Source organism: Rhinoderma darwinii, chromosome 2 (assembly GCF_050947455.1).
Source record: "Rhinoderma darwinii isolate aRhiDar2 chromosome 2, aRhiDar2.hap1, whole genome shotgun sequence".
Lineage (NCBI taxonomy): Eukaryota > Metazoa > Chordata > Amphibia > Anura > Rhinodermatidae > Rhinoderma > Rhinoderma darwinii.
Window position 1 is genome coordinate 55,676,678 of NC_134688.1, and position 22,349 is coordinate 55,699,026.

The 22,349-nt window shown below is 42.1% G+C and overlaps 1 protein-coding gene across 2 annotated transcripts in view; it reads right to left on the reverse strand.

The window, feature by feature from the left end:
* The window catches only part of ATP8A2 (ATPase phospholipid transporting 8A2), an 861,270-nt gene that overhangs the window by 175,667 nt on the left and 663,254 nt on the right, over positions 1–22,349 (reverse strand). For both annotated transcript variants that reach the window (XM_075851660.1, XM_075851661.1), the window contains 3 exons: positions 14,233–14,294; positions 14,074–14,130; positions 10,407–10,514 (listed from right to left, as the gene is read on the reverse strand). In XM_075851660.1, the coding sequence (XP_075707775.1) occupies positions 10,407–10,514; positions 14,074–14,130; positions 14,233–14,294 (227 nt within the window). The remainder of the gene's footprint in view (positions 1–10,406; positions 10,515–14,073; positions 14,131–14,232; positions 14,295–22,349) is intronic.

Genomic DNA, 22,349 nt, shown 5'->3' on the forward strand with positions numbered 1-22,349 from the left:
CATAACAGCTCCGTGTGTCAGCCCCGTATGATGCGTGGCTGTGTGATTTTCGCGCAGCCGCCATCATTATGACACTCCGTTTGTCTGTTTGTAAACAGAAAAGAACGTGGTGCTTTTCTGTTTTCATTCATACTTTTTACTGCTGTTGCGCGAATCACGCGCGTACCATGGAAGTGCTTCCGTGTGCTGCTATTGATTTTCACGCACCCATTGACTTCAATGGGTGCGTGATGCGCGAACAACACACAAATATCGGACATGTCGTGAGTTTTACGCAGCGGACACACGCTGCATGAAACTCACAGACAGTCTGCACGGCCCCATAGACTAATATAGGTCCGTGTGAGGCGCGTGAAAATCACGCGCGTTGCACGGACGTATTACACGTTCGTCTGAATAAGCCCTTACACAGTAATAATCATCATTATCCTTTGTACCTCCATCTATCCCTGATCTAAGTACAGGCACCCGTCTCCCTCCCCCGCCCCTTCCACAGCCTGATAAATGTCAGGGTATGTTCACAGGCAAAGACGTCTCAAAATACGGAGCCGTTTTCAAGAGAAAACAGCTCCTGATTTTCAGAAGTTTTTTGTGCAAATCGAGATTTTCGCTGCGTTTTTTACGCCCGTTTTTGGAGCTTTTTTCACTACAGTCTATGGAAAACGGCTCCAAAAACGTCTCAAGAGGTTTCCTGCACTTTTTTTTCGCTGTCGTTTTTTTGTGTTAAAAAAACACATCAAAAAACGCTCCTTCGGATTTTTCGGTCGTTTTTCGGGAGTTTACGGCCCGAAAAACGGACGAAAATAGGCCGTGTGAACATGCCCTAAGTCTGCCCACTCCACCTAAGTCAGACATCTTGGTGCACACAATCCAGTCAGCACATTTACCTCACCTGCTGCTGGATCTGTTCCAATAGATCCTGTATTAGGCCCTGTTCACACTGAGTTTTTTTTGCTGGCAGAAAATTCTGCATCAAGATTCTGTCTTGAATTTGGAGGCAGATTTTGATCTGCCTGCACGCCGTTTGCCATGTTTTTTGCCCGCGGCCATTGAGGGAAAAAGAAGCGACATGCCCTATCTTCGGGCGTTTACTCCTCTGACCTCCCTCTGACATCTATGGGAGGCAGAGAAAGCGTTTTTCGCAGCGTTTTTGCCCGTTGCGCTCAATGCCCGCGGGCGAAAATCGTGGCAAGCGGCGTGGAGGCAGATCAAAATCTGGCTGAAAATTCAAGCGAAATTTTGAGGCAGAATTTTCTGCCTGCAAATAACTGTGTGAACAGGGCCTTACAGTGAAGCAAACACCAAACACTACTCCAAACAATGGTAAAAAGTTTCTTTTTTTTTTTACATAATTTACTATAAATGTATGTAAGGCCCCATACACACTAACGTGCTTTTGTGCGCGCAATTCCCCCGAAAATCCACGAGAAAATTGCGGCCCCATTCACTACCTTCTATAGATACTGCCACAGCCCCCCTGTAGGTAATGCCACACAGCCCCCCTGTAGGTGATACCACACAGCCCCCCTGTACGTAATGCCACACAGCCCCCCTGTAGGTAATGCCACACAGCCCCCTGTAGGTAATGCCACACAGCCCCCTGTAGGTAATGCCACATAGCCCCCCCCCTGTAGGTAATGCCACACAGCCCCCCTGTCGGTAATGCCACATAGCCCCCCCCTGTAGGTAATGCCACATAGCCCCCCTGTAGGTAATGCCACATAGCCCCCCTGTAGGTAATGCCACATAGCCCCCCCTGTAGGTAATGCCACAAAGCCCCCCACCCTGTAGGTAATGCCACATAGCCTCCCGTGTAGGTAATGCCACAAAGCCCCCCACCCTGTAGGTAATGCCACATAGCCCCCCCTGTAGGTAATGCCACATAGCCCCCCCTGTAGGTAATGCCACATAGCCCCCCCTGTAGGTAATGCCACATAGCCCCCCTGTAGGTAATGCCACCCTCCGTACTTTCCTGTAGGGGACGGCTCTGGAGAAATCCCTCACTTCACTGTCCATATATGAACAGTGAAGTGAGGTACTTCTCCTGGAACGGAATCCCCGGCCACATCGGCGGGGATTCCGCTTCAGAAGTCCCTGACGTCACTGTCCATATATGGACACAGTGAAGTCAGTGACTTCTCCTGGAGCGGAATCCCCGGCCACATCGGCGGGGATTCCGCTTCAGAAGTCCCTGACGTCACTGTCCATATATGGACACAGTGAAGTCAGTGACTTCTCCTGGAGCGGAATCCCCGGCCACATCGGCGGGGATTCCGCTTCAGAAGTCCCTGACGTCACTGTCCATATATGGACACAGTGAAGTCAGTGACTTTTCCTGGAGCGGAATCCCCGGCCAATTCGCCGGTGATTCCGCTTCAGAAGTCACTGTGTCCATATATGGACACAGTGAAGTCCGTGACTTCTCCTGGAGCGGAATCCCCGGCCACATCGGCGGGGATTCCGCTTCATTAGTCCCTGACGTCACTGTCCATATATGGACACAGTGAAGTCTGTGACTTCTCTTGGAGCGGAATCCCCGGCCACATCGGCGGGGATTCCGCTTCATTAGTCCCTGACGTCACTGTCCATATATGGACACAGTGAAGTCTGTGACTTCTCTTGGAGCGGAATCCCCGGCCAATTCGCCGGTGATTCCGCTTCAGAAGTCACTGTGTCCATATATGGACACAGTGAAGTCTGTGACTTCTCCTGGAGCGGAATCCCCAATCCCGGGTTTGGGGATTCCGCTCCTACAGTGAGCAAATAAACACCCTCCTCCTCACATGCGCTTCGGACTGTGAGGAGGAGAAGGAGAGAGCGAGCTACGGCAGACACGGCCGTCACAGTGCACACCGACACCACATATTAAGACTTGCGCATGCGCAATGAAACTGCTGCTGAAGACGCAGCCATATCATTTAACAGGGCATGCGTGGTAGTGTCAACCACGCATGCTCTAAGCAGATGGGGAAAACACGTGGTACAGTATGACGTAACCGTACACTGTGAAAACCGGAAACCGCAAACCGGAAGTTAGGCGCGAATGGACGGGTATGCACAGGAAGTACAAATTTTACATGGACAAGCGGTCACGTGACGGAAGAGGGGATACGACGATACAGCCAGCTAATCAAACGTAAGTACATTACAAAGTTAAATGTTTTTTATTGTTTAGTTTAATTAAAAGTAATTTTTTACTTCCGGAAAACCCCTTTAATGATGACCATATTCTCATATAGAAGCATAAAGGCTTGTTACCTCTGTGTGCCTCTGTACAAAATCGGAGGGAAACGGAGGTACAGTACAAGCGCCAAGAAGACTATGAGCGTCGCATTACTGTCCTGTGCAACACTGATCGGTAAAACCGCATTGTGCGTAAAACCTAATATTAATTGAATATAAAAATTCAGGTCTGTCGGTCCATATTCTTGTCCATTGGGTGCTGTATTATAGTAGCTTAGATTTAGAGATATTAGCCCGGTTTCTTAAGTCAATATCTCAATGGGGAAGTAAAGTGGCAATTACTTTTCTGACCAAGACATTTGCTCAGAGCAGTTTGTCACTTCCCTCTCCCCAACTTATCTAAGGTTAAAGTAACTGGAAATCTGTGCTCCATCCTGAGAAATAATGGTAATGAAATTCAGAATCAAATACAATCTTTTTTTCACCATTAAAGCGGTTATCCAGTTTGTTGTGATCACTTTCTGTAAACAGGTGTTTGAAAAGAATGCTGGGAAATGTAGTTAAATTATGATAACAGTGAGGCAGGAAGTAGCTATCTTCTTCTCCTACTTGGGTTTCAATTTAAATCAATATAGCTGCAGCCTAAGAAAATGTAAGACATGGGTATTAAAAAAAAATTAAAAAAAATGTAGCCAGTTTATTGTAGTGTTCTTGATATGAGAGAATCTCGTTCAAATCTCCGTTAACAATCTTACACGTTACTCCCATAATTGTTTGCAATTGCTCCAAATTCATTTTTAGGGAATTCTGTGGACCCGCATCTAAGGCGCTGTTCACATACCTTTGATGAAGCACATTCGATGTATGCACTGGGAAAGCTCCTGACGCGTACACCAAATGTTTCCATAGGGCCTTATTCACCCGGCGTGTGCCAAAAGAGTGTATTTTTGGCATACGGATGTAGTCACCTTTAACTTGCTGCAGCGTGATATCACACAACAAAAGCCATTGAAAAGTCATTGAAAAACTCAAGATAAAGGATCTTGCCACTGTGTATTTAATGCGTTAAAAGTCGAGATAAAGACGACTACATCTGTACGCTGGGCTAGGTTGCATTGGCATAACTTTTTTCTTGCTGTGTGGAATGGCGTAATAGACTATTCTATTCTATAAAGAAAAATACAGTAAAAAAAAGTATTTTTACAATGGGAGCCTATTGGCATACTTCGCAGCTTTCAGCCATAGATATAGATTGGGAAATCTCCCTGATGTAAACTTCTGATGAAAGGCAGAGACGGTATGTGAACAGAGCCTTATTGCCCATGCAGAGAGCAGCTACAAGAGTGTCTCTCTCTCTGGAGGACCCAGCAGTTTCGTGCATTACCTTATTGATTTCAATGGGTATAGTGTAATGCATACTTTCCCCTGAGGTGGCACTGCAGGGGAATTGAATATTTCCCGGTTTAATTGAACACTGGCCAGCCGCTGCCCGGTTCTCCCACAGATTAGTAATAATAATAATCAATTTTTACAGTTAATAAAAATAAACTTCACGTAACAAATCCGTTACTAATGCTTACTTACATGCAGCAACAGATAGGACACTAATATGCTCAAGGCTGACATTTACCCTGCCTTTAGTCAAATAGAAATTAATCCCATTAACTTTGAGTTCTGGAATATTCTCAGGTTACAAGAAGGAACACCTGTCCAATGTTGATCTTTTCGGTACACTTACAAAAATCCTTTACAGTACGAGACGTCTAAAATCTGCAAGGCTGAGAGAAATGCAATTGTAACTTGTGGGAAAGTGATGGTATATCACTAGAATATGTCATCATTTTACGATCGTTGGGGGTCAGACCCCTGGCATCCCCACCGATAATGAAAATAAAGCGGCCATCACTTTATAAGATGGGAATAACCCTTTAAGTAAAGTCTATGGGTGAGGGGCTTGGTAAAAACTTGGTCAAATAAAAATATTCACTCATACAGAAAATCACATCATAGGAAAAATGTTAGGGGTCCAGCACACGATATGATGTGAAAAAATACAAAACTGTTTATTTAAGTCAAAATTAAAACAAGAAATTAAAAGATCCCGGGAGACAACGCCTACGCGTTTTGAACTTTTCAGTTCTTAATCATAGCTATGGACCTCTAACTTTTTTCCTTGGATTTCTACCTACTCCCGACATAGCTCTCTTGCCCGTGCACCGAATAATCATGGAATGAGGAATCTTTACTTCGAAAGAGTGGCATATATTTTTTACCTACGATCAGATTATAGGCAAAACCCCCACTTCTCTTGGAATTATTTTAATTTAGAAAACTCCCCCACAGTTAAACTCTGCATTCTAAATTCTGCCCTCTACCTGTAGCCTGATTGTATTACACCTTGCTCATTCTCTGTGTAGAGACAACTGGGCCCAAAGCCAAATATAATTTGCCGAGTTCATTTTACCTAAGACTGCGATGGACAGTGATGTAGTGTTTTAGTTATGAAGGCTCTGCAGATAGCTCTACTTAGTTTCCCAGGATCTAACAACTTCCCTGGTGATCTATTCCCTGTCCTGCTGCTATTTAAAGTCATATCTTCTCCAGACTAAGACTTGGCACGATGTGCTGTGCTATTACGCTGAGTTGTCTGTGATTGACTGAAGTAAACCTACTACATTATCTTAATTCAGTAAATTATGGTGCTCAAAAGAAACAGTTATATGACAAATTCAGCTCTACTACATCTCCATAAATGAAAGGCCCTTATACACTGGCCAATTATAGGGCAAACGAGCGTTCAAAGAATGCTCATTCCCCATTATTGCCCTGTGTAAACGAGGCAACGTTCAGCCGATGAACGAGCAAACGCTCGTTGATCAGCTAATCGTATCATTTGAAATAATGAAAATATTATCGGTGTCTGCAGCACATCTCGCTGTGTAAACAGGGAGACGCGCTGCCGACATGTTAATAATATATGGGGACAAGCGATCAAAGTAATGAGCGCTCGTCCCCATTCTAGCTCCTTGTGAAAGGAGCTGCCTCGTTGATCGCCGCTCGTTTACACGGCCCATGTCGTGCCATGTAATAGGACCTTTAGTTATGTTTTTTTCAATTTAAGTATTTATAATTTGTCATAAAAAACAAAAGACATAAGAGAATCAAACCATGCCATCAAAAAATATCTCAAAGTAAACATATCCAGGTGCATATGAGACAGTGAGCGAATAATGCCTCTTGCACACGACCGTTGTGCCACTCGGGCCGTTTTTGACGGCATCCGAGTGGCACCCGATAGTCTTCACGGACCCATTCACTTTGACGGGTGAATCGGGTCCGTGAAAAATGGTCCGAATATCCGATCCGAGGAAAGATAGAACATGTCCTATCTTTCCTCGGATCACTGACGGGACTCACGGTCGTGTGCATGAGGCGTTAGGGTCCTTTTGCATCAGCCAGTATGGGCCATGAAAACGAGCACCTATCAACTAAACAACTTGTTGATCGTCACTCGTTTGCTCCTTTCACAAGTAGCAATGATTGGTTATGTATGGGGATGAGCGATCATTGTACATTTATATCATGTTGGCAGCACATCTCCCTGTTTACACAGGGCGATGTGCTGCCAACAACGATGATATTAAGTTCTGCATAAAAGATGCGATCAGATAATGATAGATAGATAAAGATAGATCAGATAATGAAGAGCGTTTACTCGTTCATCGGCTAATTGTTGTACTGTTTACACAGGGCAGTAATCGGAAACGAGCGTTCATTTGAACACTCATTTGCCCGCTCATTGGCCCATGTAAAATGTACTTTAGAATAATTAGGCACATAATAGGATGCTTATGAGTAGAGTGACATAGAAAGAAAAAGGGCCCTTAGACAGGTTCAGAATATCATAACAGATAAAGTGTGGACTCATAAGTTCAGTCCCATAGGGCTCGATGTTTCCTGATAAAGACGGTATGAGACCATGGAGGGGAGAGACTCTATAGGTCCCAATAGATATCTAGGACGTACAAGGAGTTAAGAAGGGGAAGGGGTGGCAAAGGGTACTCCACGAGGGGTTCCATATGAACAGGACTAGTTTACGTAACAATGGTGTGATAGGTGGTGGAGGATTAGAGGAAAACCCAGTGAAACCAATTATTGCTATATCGCAGAGTGGATCCATGAGTTTGGGCAATCATTTCGTCCATGTCCTGGGTTTGAGCTACCTACGCAAATTATTCCTCCAGAGTTAGGGAATCTACGGATTTCCATCGACGGGTGATAATAGTTTTTGCAGCCTGTAGGAGGTGACGTGTGATAGTTTTTTTGCATGTAGATTGTGACATGTTAAACATAAACTTAAGTATGGCGTCAGGTGTATTGGGAACAGTAATACCTGTTAATTCACTAATCATGCGAAGGATTGTGTCCCAAAGGCTTTTCAGTGAAGGGCTGCTCCATTGTCATTGTTCCTCATGCCCAACTGCAATGCCAACAGACATTTGGGACCGAATGACATCACTAGTGTAGAACAGCAGATACATGGTACCATCATGATAATATTTTAAAGGCTTTTAATGTAAACCGTTGGAAACTTCTATCTGTGATTGGTGCAATTTTCAAATTTGTTTTTATTAAAAATTATTTTTACTTTTTGAGATACAGCTGCTTTGTATCCTGTATACAGAGCAACTGTATCGTTCGGTGAAATCTGTATCTGTCAGGTTAGCGGCACTGATTGGTTCAGTGTGAGTGGGTCCTAAGTGTCTCTGACATGCAAGATCTACCTGTTACCGCTCACATCTAAGATCACTGACCTGACGGATTCTGGTCCCAGCGCAAGATACAGCTGCTGTGTATACAGCATACAAAGCAGCTGTATCTCAAAATTTAGTAAAAAGTAATTAGAAAGTTAGAAAACACACTGATACAAATTTTTATTTAAAAAAAACGAAAAACTTTTTCAAAGGTATATATAGACTTTAAAACTGATTTCCTGAGCTTTGGAGGCAATGATGGCTTTATGTGTTACGTAAAAATACTTCCCTTTGGCGGCTGTAAATTGCTTCTCCCATGCTCAGACGCCCATGCTCTACAATATAGAGGGATTTAGTGAGCACGAGAGGAGAGCATTAGTTATGTTTTTAAAGGGGTTCTCCGGGATGTACATTAGGCCATTAATATAAGACCTTGAGGACTCGCACTGATCTGCACAATAAAGGGGCCGTATCAGTCCCCTTCATTGTTTACACAGGCACAGCGCCTCGTATGTACAGGTGGCTGTACCTGGTATTGCAGCTCATCCCATTTAAGAGACTGGTCCAAGTCATAGTACCAGGCACAGACGCTCGTAGGACTATCAAATTTTTCAATTTAGCAGCAGAATAAAAGGCGTTCGCTCTGAAGGTACATTACGAGTTTTCTTTGCAGAGAAACAAGTGTCAGTCACAATGATACAGTGTATTAGTTCAAGACAATTAATTCCTTGTGGGGAAACGTTGACGTTCATGTAATTACTTTCTATGCTGTTTAATATCGCCTCCTTACAATGACGTTAATAATCCTTTTTGAAAAGACATTGGAGCAATGTTATCTTACCAGAGAAATGAGAAAATTAATGAACTAGCTATAGAACATAATTATGTAGCAGCGGCTGAGAAGTGCCATTATGACCTATTTACATCTAGACTTTGGGGGACAGATTATTTTTTGGGTTTACAATTAACTTGTTCAAATCCATGGCAATAAATCCTACAATAGTTTCCATTCAGTCCATGTTAGACGTGATACCAAATGTATGTTCGGTTATAAGGAGTTTCTGCACAATCCAATAGATGAATCATCATTGCATCATTTCGGATATAAAGCAATGTTTTCAATGTTTAAAGGATATTTGTCTATTCTTTTTAACCCTTTTTTGATTTAGGGGTCTTTTAATCCACAATAAAATGTAACATTTTGTAAACCTTATAGCCGTTGTCTGTATTACATCCGTGTTGCAGCCTTTTCTCTGTTCTATTTCACCCTAAAGGTTTTCGATGGGGTTAAGGTCAGGGCTCTGAGTGGGCAAGTCAAATTCTTCCACACCAAACTCACCCAACCATGTCTTTATGGACCTTGCACTGGGGCACAGTCATGGGGAAACAGAAATGGGCCGAACCCCAAACTGCTCCAACAAAGTTGGAAGCTACAATTGTCCAAAATGTCTTGGTATGCTGAAGCATTGGGATTTCCCTTCACTAGAACTAAGAGGCAGAGGCCAATCCCAGAAAAGCAACCGCATCAACCAAACCTTACAGTTGGCACAATGCAGTCAGGCAGGTAACGTTCTTCTGGCATTCGCGAAACCCAGACTCGTCCATCAGACTGCCAGAGAAGCGCGATTCATCACTCCACAGAACACGTTTCCACTGCTCCAGAGTCCAGTGGCGGCTGCTTTACACCACTCCATCCGACGCTTGGCATTGTGCTTGGTGATTTAAGGCTTGAATGAAGCTGCTCGGCCATAGAAACCCATGACATGAATCTCCCGGCGCAAAGTTTTTGTGCAGCTGTTAACACCAGAGGAGGCTTATACTTTGTAGTTATTGAGTCAGCAGAGCGTTGGTGACTTTTATGCAATATGCGCCTCAGCACTCAGCGAACGCCGCTCTGTAACTTTACGTGGTCTGCTCTTCGTGGCTGAGTTGCTGTGGTTCCTAAATGCTTCCACTTTACATTAATAACACTCACAGTTGATCGTGGAATATCAAGGAGGGAAGACATTTCACAAACTGACTTGTTGCCACAGTGGAGTCCTATTACAGGACCGCGCTGGAATTCAGTGAGTTCTTTAGAACGACTCATTCTATCACAAATGTCTGTAAAGGCGACAGCATGGCTAGTGCTTGATTTTATACACCTGTGACAATGGGACTGGATGAATCACCGGAATTCAATGATCAAGAGGTGTGTCCCAATACTTTTGTCTATATATTATATATGTATATTTTATATATATATATATATATATATATATATATACACACACACACACACATATATATATATATATATATATATATATATATAAATAATTTAACAAGGTATAATAATATACATTACAATGCTGTGGTTAGTCTGAAATCCAGAGATATCCATTTGTTCCATAGCTGAACAGTCACATGTACAATATAAGTTATGCACAGTTCTCGGTCACATATAAAATAATAGATAAAGTTACAGACCTGTCCAAGCATATCTGGTGCAATGGGAATTATAGGCCAAATAGTGGAATAAACACCAAAAAACACCAGCCACATCAGCATGCTTCCCCAGACGGCCAGGTGACTGAACTGCAGGATGAAGAGTAATTCATTGTTAATACCTATATATGAAAAACAAAAAACACGAATACACAGTATCCTGTGGGGATTTGGACAGTACACATTAAATATGTCAGCTCCTCAATGCAGATAAAGTATACAGTCCTGAATATTGGGAAGCTGTGGCCAATATGTAAACCCTTTAAGGCTATGTTCACACAGAGTATTTTGGGGGAGGAATATCTGCCTCAAAGCTCCAAACGGAATTTTGAGGCAGATATTCCTCCCCCAAAATACTCCGTGTGAATAGCAATGATCGCGCCGTTTTTCGCCCGCGGCCATTGAGCGCCGCGGGCAGAAAACACGCTTTCTCCTGCCTCCCATTGAAGTCAATGGGAGGTCGGAGGCGGAAGCGCCCGAAGATAGGGCATGTCGCTTCTTTTTCCCGCGAGGCAGTTTTACTGCTCGCGGGAAAAAGACGCCGACGCCTCCCATTGAAATCAATGGGAGGCGTTCTCGGGCCGTTTCTGCCGAGTTTTGCGACGCGGTTTCCGCGTCAAAAAACTCGGCAAAAGACCCCGTGTGAACATAGCCTTAGAGTCATTTATTTATACATTTGATATTATGTATTTATAACTTGTAAATGAGCTCCAATGTGATTCCTTATAAGTTTATTATTGCATCTAAAACAAAACAAATGTATCACATAAACCACACAAACCATGCAATAACCACAAACTAGTGTCTGATCAGATCCTGCTTTGTTATGTTGCATCTGACCAAGATAAAACTAAAGGATGATATTTTATAATGTCCCAACTATTTAACCCCTTTAGGACACAGCCTGTTTTGGCCTTGTGGACACAGATGATTTTTTCAAATCTGACATGTGTCACTTTATGTGGTAATAACTCTGGAATGCTTTTACCTATCCAAGTGATTCTGAGATTGTTTTATCGTGACATATTGTATTTTATGTTAGTGAAAAAATTTGGTCAATAAATTCAATATTTATTTGTGAAAAACTTCACATTTTAGCAAAAATTTGCAAAAATTTGCATTTTTCTAAATTTTAATGTATTTGTTTGTAAAACAGATAGTAATACCACACAAAATAGTTACTAGTTAACATCCCCCATATGTCTACTTTATGTTTGCATCATTTTTTTCACGTACTTTTATTTTTCTAGGACGTTACGAGGCTTAGAACTTTAGCAGCAATTTCTCATATTTTCAATAAAATTTCAATAGGCCATTTTTTCACGGACCAGTTCAGTTCTGAAGTGGCTTTGAGGGCCTTATATATTAGAAAGTCCCCATAAATCACCCCATTTTGAAAACTGCATCCCTCAAGGTATTCAAAACCACATTCAGAAAGTATTTTAACCCTTTAGGCGTTTCACAGGAATTAAGGCAAAGTAGAGGTGAAATTTACAAATTTCATTTTTTTTGCCGAAATTCATTTGTAATAAAAAAAAAATCTGTAATACAGAAGGTTTTACCAGGGAAATACAACTCAATATTTATTGCCCAGATTCTGCAGATTTTAGAAATATCCAACATGTGGCCCTAGTGTCCTAATGGACTGAAACACAGGCCTCAGAAGCAAAGGAGCACCTAGTGGATTTTGGGGCCTCCTTTTTTTAGGAATATATTTTAGGCACCATGTCAGGTTTGAGGAGGTCTTGTGGTACCTAAACAGTCAAAACCCCCCAAAAGTGACCCCATTTAGGAAACTACACCCCTCAAGGCATTTTTCTAGGAGTATAGTTAGCATTTTGACCCCACAGTTTTTTTACAGAATTTAATGGAATTAGTCTGTGAAGATGAAAATCACCTATTTTTCTGTGGAAACATAGAATTTTTTCATTTTTACAAGGAATAAAGGAGAAAAAGCCGCCCAACATTTGTAAAGCAATTTCTCCCGATTACGGCAATACCCCATATGTGGTCGTAAACTGATGTTTGGACCCACAGTAGGGCTCAGAAGGGAAGGAGCACCTTTTGGATTTTGGAGCTCAGATTTTGCTGGATTGGTTTTCAGTGCCATGTCGGGTTTGCAATGCACCGGAGGGACCAAAACAGTGGAAACCCCCCAAAAGTGACCCTATTTTGGAATCTACACCCCTCAAGGAATTTTTCTAGGGGTATAGTGAGCATTTTGGCCCCTCAGGTTCTTTTTTAGAGCTAAGGTGACCAAAAAACAGCGATTTTGGCGCTTCAAATTCTTTATTTATTACAGGGTTCACCGTGCGCACATAAATTACATTTTAATATATTCTTCCGGTCGTTACGATGACGCCGATACCATATGTGTATAGTTTTTTTAAAGTTTTGCAGCGTTTGCACAATAAAATTGAGTTTCTATAAAATAGTTTATTTTCTGAGACACCATATTCTGAGCCGTAACTTTTTTATTTTTTCGTCAAAAAAGCTGTGGGAGGTCTTGTTTTTTGCGCGACGGGTTGTAGTTTTTATTGGTACAATTTTGGGGTAAATGCAACTTTTTGATCACTTTTTATTCTATATCTTGGGAGGGGATAATAGCGATGCTGACAGTTTTCAGTTTATTTTGTTTGCGGCGTTCACCGTGCGGAAAAATGAACATTATAGTTTCATAGTTTGGGTCGTTACGAACACGGTGATACCAAATATGTGTACTTTTTTTTAACGGTTTCATTTTTTCCCTATAATAAATGACTTATTATAGGAAAACAAAACCTTTTATTTTTACCCTTTTATAAAACATTTTTATTAACTTTTTTTCTACTTTTTACACTTTCTTTTTTGACCTGCAGCTCTGATCGCTGCTAGAATACATTACACTACCTAGGTAGTGTAACGTATTCCAACTGTCAGTGTGACGTCACAGTCACTCTAACAGTTGGTCTACGAGGATCAGCAAAGGCTGATCCTCATAGGCTTCCATACATGGCAGATCCGGAGGCGGTTGCCTGGCCTCCGGATGCCATTACAAGCATCAGCAGCCCCCACGATTGCATGGGGGCTGCTGATGTGGTACAAACCCTGTACATGCGGGGATCGCAATCGAGCCCCGCATGTAACGGGTTAATTGCCTAAATCAGCGGCGATGAGCCGCTGATCGGCAACACTGGAGTGTCAGCTGTCAGGGACAGCTGATCTCCAAGTTCCCGATGCACACCTTGTCGCCGACAGTGTGCATCTGGAACGATACAGTGACTTCCTGTCATTCTGACAGAAAGCCTATCAGGGCCAGCCGAAAGTTGGTCCTGATGGGCTTCCGTCCATGGCAGACCCAGAAGCCATTGTTTGGCTTCCGTTTGCCATACTTACTATCGGCAGAGCCCGCGATTTCGGACCGGGGTCTGCCGATATGCTAGAAACCCCTAAAATTCGGCGATTGCAACCGATCGCCGAATTTAAGGGGTTAATTCGCCGAAATCAGCGGCAAAGGACCGCTGGCCGGCAAGAGGGGAGTGTCAGCAGTGTGCACCGGGAAAAACTCAGTAACTATACGTCCTTGTGCGGGAAGTAACCTCCCGCAACGACGGACAGTTACGTCCTCGTGCGGATAGGGGTTAAACTAATGGTAGGAGGGGTCACTTACTTTTGTCCATGCTGTGGTTTCTAAGCCAGCTTTCAAACAGACCGTTACCACAACATACTAAAACACAAAAAAGATAAAAAAAATACCCATAAATATTCAGTAAGCACATGATGAAATAGTAATAGTATACAGCGTCTGCTTTACCACAGAGATACTCACCGTGTAAACAATGTTCCCGACAAATAAATAATCAGTGGCATGTCCACTAACGAACACGGCATCTGTAATAGGATGATATAGGACACCGATCAGACACATCCTGTGCATTATTCATGGTCTGTGTATATACTATGCTAGGCCGTGGACAACATAGAAAAGAACGACTGTACATAACTGTACTGTAATGGTAAAACATTATCATCTTCATCACCGTCAGTAAGTAATGCACTCTATGGGGCTCTCCTGGAATAGTATAGGGAGCAACAAATAGACAGAATTGGGTCCCACACAGTGTCGTGAAGCTTTACTTCATTTAGGGCAAAGGTTCGGTTCACTGCCCCAGCTCTGTGCATCAAAAGTCGCAATTTGCGCAATGAACTGCAACTTTTGATGCACTTACACCGCCAATGGCACTTTCTGAAAGCGGGTGGGGCTTAACAGAAGGTGAGGGGAGTGTGGCGCCTCTTTTTAATTAGGTATACTTTACTCCAGCTACATTTATATTTAGACTGGCGTAGGCAACGCCAGTCTTAATAAATCCTGCCAATGTCTATGGGGCTTGTGGAAAGTCGTACGATGTATTTGGTTAGTCCCATAGACTTTGAATGGAGTGGCACTGCGCATGCTGGACAAACGTACCCCAGAGCCAAGGGGGATAGCATGGTAGGAGGGACGCTGTTGGGCTGCTTCCCCAGTAGGTTAAAAAAAGACACAGGTCCATCAAGTTCAACCTATAATCCTATCACTTTAATCCGCAGGAAGGAAAAACCCCCACATGAGGTTGATGGCATTTGCCTCATTAGGGGAAAAATTCCTGCCTGACTCCAAGCATGACAATCAGAATAATTCCCCGAATCAAAGTCCTATCTCCAGAATCTAGTACTCATAACCTGTAATATTATATTTTTCCAGAAAGGCATCAAGGTCCCTCTTGAACTGGTTCCACCATCACAACATCCTGTGGCAGAGAGTTTCATAGTCTCACCGCTCTTAGGGTATGTCCACACGACTTATTTTCGGCCGTTTTTTTGGCCGTAAACGGCTGAAAAACAACCTAAAAATCAGAAGCAGAACACCTCCAAACATCTGCCCATTGATTTCAATGGGAAAAATGGCGTTCTGTTACGACGGGCGTTTTTTTTACGCGGCTGTTTTGAAAAACGCCTGTGTAAAAAAACGCCCGTGAAAAAGAAGTGCATGTCACTTCTTGAGCCGTTTTTGGAGCCGTTTTTCATTGACTCTATAGAAAAACAGCTCCAAAAAATGCCGTAAAAAACGCAGCGAAAAATGTGAGTAGCTTAAAAAACGTCTGAAAACCAGGAGCTGTTTTCCCTTGAAAACATCTCCGTATTTTCAGAAGTTTTTTGCTAAGCGTGTGAACATAGCCTTACAGTAAGGAATCCTAGTCTGTAATGGTGGTAAAACATTTTTTCCTCTAGACATGGAGGATGCCCCCTTGTCCTTGTTACAGGCCTAGGTGTAAAAAGATCATTCAAAACATCTCTGTACTGTCCAATTATATATTTTTTACATTGTAATTAGATCACCTCTAAGCCATCTTTTTCTAAACTGAAAAGCCCCAAGTTTGATAACCTTTCTTGGTACTGCAATCCACCCATTCCCTTAATTACCTTGGTTGTCTTTCTTTGCACCCGTTCTAGTTCAGCCATGTCCTTCCTATACACATAGTGGCCAAATTTGTACATGATATTCTATATGTGGTCTGACTAGTGATTTGTATAGAGGCAAAACTATGTTTTTGTCATGAGCAGCTATGCCTCTTTTGATGCATGCCATGATTTTATTTGCCTTGGCAGCAGCTGCCTGGCACTGGTTGATAAAGGTAAATCTACTGTCCACCAATATCCCCAAATATTTTTCAGTAGCAGTTTAACCAGTGTTTTGCCATTTAATGCATAACTGTACAATCTGTTTCCTCAACCCAAGTGCACAACCTTACATTTATCTACATTAAACCTAATTTACCAGTTCTCTGCCCAAACCTCCAGCGTTCCCAAATCCTCCAGTAGTATTACATTATCCTCGTCTGTGTTGTTCACTTTACAGAGCTTAGTATCATCTGCAAATACTGGAATTATACTCGGTAAACCCTCTACAAGGTCATTAATAAGCATATTAAAAAGTTGAGGGCCCAATACTGACCCCTGTGCAACCCCACTGGTAACTGTGGCCCCGAGTTTACACCATTAATTACCACCCTCTGTTTTCGATCACTGAGCCATTTGTTGACCCAATTACACATATTTTCCCCCAGTCCAGCATTTAAATTTTTTAGTGAGGGGGTTATTTTTTCAAACCACACCCTATTGGTTTATAATGATAATGTATGTAGCAAGAAGTTGCACGTACGTCTGCGTATTTCTGAAAATCCCTGGTATTGTTTTTCCTGTTAATGATTTTAAGTTATTCTACAAATGTGCAAAAGTCCAGCAAATTCGCTATATTCTGTCTACCCAAAACCCGTAATAAAAGCTGCAGCCAACAATGCAGGCCTGGGGGTCCAATAAATATTTTACAGTTTACAGAATGTGATATAATTTATTAAACCAATAAAATGTGATTCTCAAATCACCACTACAGTAAAGTAAAAGTGATTCCTGAAGAACAATTAAACTTGGGTGTTGAATTTAACTTTTTTATTTAGATCATGGCACGGAATCTGCTTCACTATAAAAGGGGGTTAACTAATGAAAGGATCATCTAAGGGTACGTTCACACATGACGCTTTCGTAATGTCTTTTTATGCCTTTTTTTGTTGCTTTTTTGGTAAAAGTGACAGGAAAATATTTGCTGGTCACATTTGAAAAATAATAAAGTTTCCCCAAAAAAGCAGAGAAAAGGTCACACTTGTGTTTTACCCGGAGTGTTTTTTTCTGAATGTTTTGGTCATGTGTAACTCTTTGGGTTTGATCGTGAACAGGAAAAATCCAAATATTCAACCATAATACATATTGCTTTCTAATATAGTGACTTTGTCTAACTGTAAGATGTATGGAGGGAATATTGAAACAGGGGGACATTTACTAAGCATAATGCACCAGAATCAAGGCACAAATCGAGCCAAAAATTTGTGTGCATGGTGTTCAAATTTATCATGTACGTTCCTCAACAGTGTTGAAAAGTGTCTAGGAAAAGAGGAATGGCTAAAGATTTTTTAATGAAAAATACTAGCATAAAAGTACAAGTGGTATAAGGAAGAGAAAAGTATCTAACATAGCGAATTGCGTAAAATTTGTCATAAAATGTTCGTATTGTGATAAATTTGTTGCAGTTTCTGCCTGTCTGGCTTAGTTTTATTCTGTCTAACTTTAGGACGGTATTAAAGGGGTTATCCGGAATTTCAAAATTGGTGGCCTATCCTCAGGATAGGCCATCAATATTAGATTGGTGGGAGTGCAGATCTCGGCACCCCCGCCGATCAGCTGTTTAAAGAGGTTGCGGAGCTTGTACATTGTTTACATGGATTTATTTTCTGCTCGTGCTTGCACATGCCGTTACCTTCTTAGAGGCTGTGCAAGGTATTGCAGCACTGTCCCATTTACATAAATGGGACAGCGCTGCAATACCTCCCACAGATGCTACAAAAAGTAATGCCGTGTGCAAGAATGAACAGAAAATAAATCGACATAGGATAGGTATCAGTTTTAAAATCCTGGATAACCTCTTTAACAAATCTAACTCCCTTTTTTATGCTTAGTGCAAGGCCTGAGGTGCTTGACACAGAGATTTTTTTTTTGGGTGTTTCTCGAATATAGTCTCCCTAGTCAGACGATGATGATAAGGAGTTTCGCTAAACTATTAGTAAACCACAATGATCACATTTGTTTGCCCTGCAATCCTAGGAGCCTGTGAACTAGAAACTAACATGCCCGACTAGTGCCCATTACAGAAAAATTCTAGTGAAACAGAGATTCCTATGTCAAGTCTTACTTGAAACTAAGATTTCTGAAGCCAGTGCTGTTTCTACTGGTTTCCAATATAATAATATACTGTATCTGCCGGCTCTTGCCTGGGCTGTTGCATATGCATGCCATAGGTGACTACAGTAGATCTCCATCAGCCTGTGTGATCTGTAGTTGTCACTGAGAATTCCACGGCTTTCTCCTCACCATTGTAGATAATCTACGGTATGGCTATTATCATGTCATCTATCTCATTTCCACAGAGGAGTTCTCCACATTAAAGAGGCTCTGCCACCAGTTTATTAATTCCCTATCTCCTATCTAATTTAATCGGCGCTTTGCTGCTGATAACTACAGTGTGATTTGTTTTAATAAACTTTATTATTTTAAGACCTCATGCACAAGACTGTAGCCATGTGCACGGCCGTGATTTTCCGGGTCGGCCGGCCGCGGGGTGTCACCCGCGAGCCTCCTGCAAATCGCGGGTCGTGCACATGGCCGTGTGCATTATTTTCTATGAGCCTGGACTGCAAAACATGGCCGTAATAAGACATGTCCGTTCTTTTTGCGGTCCAGGCTCCTGGGCCATGCACGGACAGTGGAAACCACGGTCGTGTGTATGGGCCCATTGAAATGAATGGGGCCGCAATTCACACGTGGATTTTCCGGGGAATTGCGGCCGCAAAAGCACGTTCGTGTGCATGGGGCCTAAAAGTTAGGAGCATTTTTCTAAATATACTAATGTGGCTCTAATAACCAATTAGGAGGTGACTTTCTTTTCACTCTGGGCGGTGCAATGTTTTCTGTATGACGCTGTTCAATCATCATACAGCTCTCCCCCCTTCCCTGCCCAGCAACACAGAGTGATCATAAAGTATACAGCTTCCATTCCTGACTGTTTATTCAACTGGAGATAGCTCCGCTTTTGTCACAGCTGGATCAGAATCTCATCTTTCATATGCCACCAGAACCGCTGTTTTAGGTGGTCCCAGCCCGAGTTATGGCTGTTTGAAGTGATCCCCTTCCCTCCAGCCTCAATCTCTCACACTGTGTGAAGCAGCTTCATGCTGATAGGACAGCGTCAGAGGCTGTGAGGTAGCTCCACCTCAGGAGAATCGCTGCTGTTGACACCCACCTGTCTAGTATAACCTCATTTGCATATTTAGAAAAATGCTCATAACTTTGCAACTAATAAACTTTTTTTTTTTTTTTTAAAACAAATCACACTGTATTTATCAGCAGCAAAGCGCCTATTTGATTAGTTAGGAGATAGGGAATTGATCAACTGGTGACAGAGTCCCTTTAAGAGCTAGGCACTAGGTAAAGATGCTGCCACACAGCTTTTAGAGGCATTATGAGACAGGTGCCATCAGCTCAGTATATAGCATATGTTTCTCAATCCCATAACATCTTATAAAGTAAATTTTTCAATTTTCTTTACCTGAAAACATATGAAGAGATTTACCAGACAAGAAGAAGAAGAAATAGATATCTTTATATTGGGTATAATTCGATATCAGTTATTGACCTTGCCCCTGTTACAGAACAAACAGAGGTGTTACACGATTCACAAGTCCCTCACTTGCTACTACAATATAAGTTACTTCAAGGGGGCCGGACGGCGTGTTTCTCAGGTGTCGCTGGGACACGCAGCATTCTGCAGCCCTGCGGTTGTTGCTCAGATTAATGTAGCTTACTGTTTCAATAACCCTTTCTGCACACTCTTCTCCGGGGACACGGTGTAAGAGGAGACTGGCCAGGTGTCTGCAAGTAGACTGAAGTATAAAGACGCTGCTTCTCCTATATACACAAAACATCACATTTTCTTTCCTGTTGCGCTTGGCCAAACTTCAGACAAATAGATCGCTACATTGACTGAACTCCAGACTCAACTCCCCATCACTAATCATGTACTTTTCATGACTAATTCCGATTACTTCTGAATTCCAACATGTGCTTCTATCATTTTTTATCAAAAATGTTTGTTTAGGAATTCATTTAATAAAAACCCAATTTTTGCCATTGTTATAGACGTTTTTTTTTTTTTCTTCCCTTCCATTCATCACATCACAATAAATATAAAGGACTTTGGTTCCTGGTGTAAATTTGTCTATGGAGTAAACGAAAAGTGACATATTCAAGATTAATTAAAACACCGGCTGATGTTTCTGCTAGGTCAGACTTATAATTGGACTATGTGTAGGGGCATAACATATACATTATCTGGCCAAAAGTAAGTGGACAACTGTCCATCCCACCCATATGCGCTTGTAAAAAATCACATTAAAAAACCATGGGCGTTAAAATGAAGTTGGGCCCCCTTTTGCTACTATAACAGCCTCCACTATTCTGGGAAGGCTTTCTACAAGATTTCGGGGTATCTATAGGAATTTTTGCCCATTCAGCCAAAAGAGCATTTGTGAGGTCAGACTGATGTTGGACAAGAAGGTCTGGCTCGCAAATAAAGAGTTGGCCCTATAGGGTTACCATATCATCCATGTAACAGGGCAGTGCGGTGCTTATTGATCATCCTATCCACCTCTTACAGTACAAAAAGCAATTGTGGCCCTTGGGCTGCTTTTCCACTTCCCCAATAGGTTAAAGAGGCTCTGTCACCACATTATAAGTGTCCTATCTCCTACATAATCTGATTGGCGCTGTAATGTAGATAACAGCAGTGCTTTTTATTTTGAAAAACGATCATTTTTTAGCAAGTTATGAGCAATTTTAGATTAGTTTCTTAAAGACCAACTGGGCGTGTTTTTACTTTTGACCAAGTGGGTGTTGTAAAGAGGAGCGTATGACGCTGACCAATCAGTGACCAATCAGTGACCAATCAGCCTCATACACTTCTCATTATTCCAGCCCAGCATGATCCACAGCACAGTGTGATTGTGCAGTGAAAGAAGCTGGACTGGAACAATGACCAGTGTCACGAAAAAAATTTTTTTTAGATCAATTTGATTTTAGTGTTTTATTAAACATTTTTTTATTTATTTGTGTGTTTGTGTTTTACTTTTTTTTATTTTTTCACTTTTTGTTCCCTCTGAGGGCTGCCATTTTTTTTCCATCTCTGTATGTGTCGATTAACACGGGGCACGTTCCATCCACTATGCTGTACGCCGTCTGTGTGGGAATGGCGCATGCGCCGCTCCCACACAGTCCAAGTTGAACTGTGCGACGTCCGGCGCCATTTTCCTGTGGACCGGAAGTCGCGGCCGGACAGTAAGATTACTACTTCTTGTCGCGGCTTCCGGACTTGTGCACTTGGAGCGGCGGTAGCAGACGGAGCGGACGGACCGGAGGGAGCGGCGGCGGCAGGAGCAGGTAAGTTATTTCTATGTATGTTCGTGTTTTAGTGTGTGTTTACTACTGTATGTTAACCTACTACACTGTGTGTTAGCTCAAAAAATGGCGACACAGTGTAGGAGGTTAGACCGTTCAATCCCCTCGTTTCTCCCGGCACTAGCCAGGATAAAGGAGGGGGGGATTCTGAGAGCTCACTAGAGCGAGTGAGTTTTCTCAAATTTTGCAGCATAAAGCAATGTGGTTGCTTTACCACATGCAATGCTGCAATTTTGGGAATTGCTCCATCTAGTGACCAGCGCTGGGAAATATTATAAATTAGAATCTAATTTATAATATTTCCTGACTCGTGAAAATTTTTTAAAAAAAATGAGAACAATGTTTAATCACCTATACACGAATTGTTTAACTAAAAAAAAAAAATTTATTTTTTTCTAGCGACACTTTCCCTTTAAGAAACTAATCTAAAATTGTTCATAACTTGCTCAAAAATGATCGTTTTTCAAAATAAAAAACACTGCTGTTATCTACATTACAGCGCCGATCAGACTATGTAGGAGATAGGGCACTTATAATCTGGTGACAGAGCCTCTTTAAAGGAACAGTGTCATCACAAATTTTTTTTTCATATGTTCAAGATGTTAGTGCTTTATTAAAAACGTTTATATTTATTTGTGTGTTTGTGTTTTACTTTTTCTTATTTTTACACTTTTTCTTCCCTATGGGGGCTGCCATTTTTTGTTCCATTTCTGTGTGTGTCGATTAACGACACATACAGACATGGAATACGGCAGCCACAGTCCCATAGGGACTGCGAACGGCTCCCGTCCCATTCACTTGTGTGTACGGCGTCTGTGTGGGAACTGCGCATGCGCCGCTCCCACACAG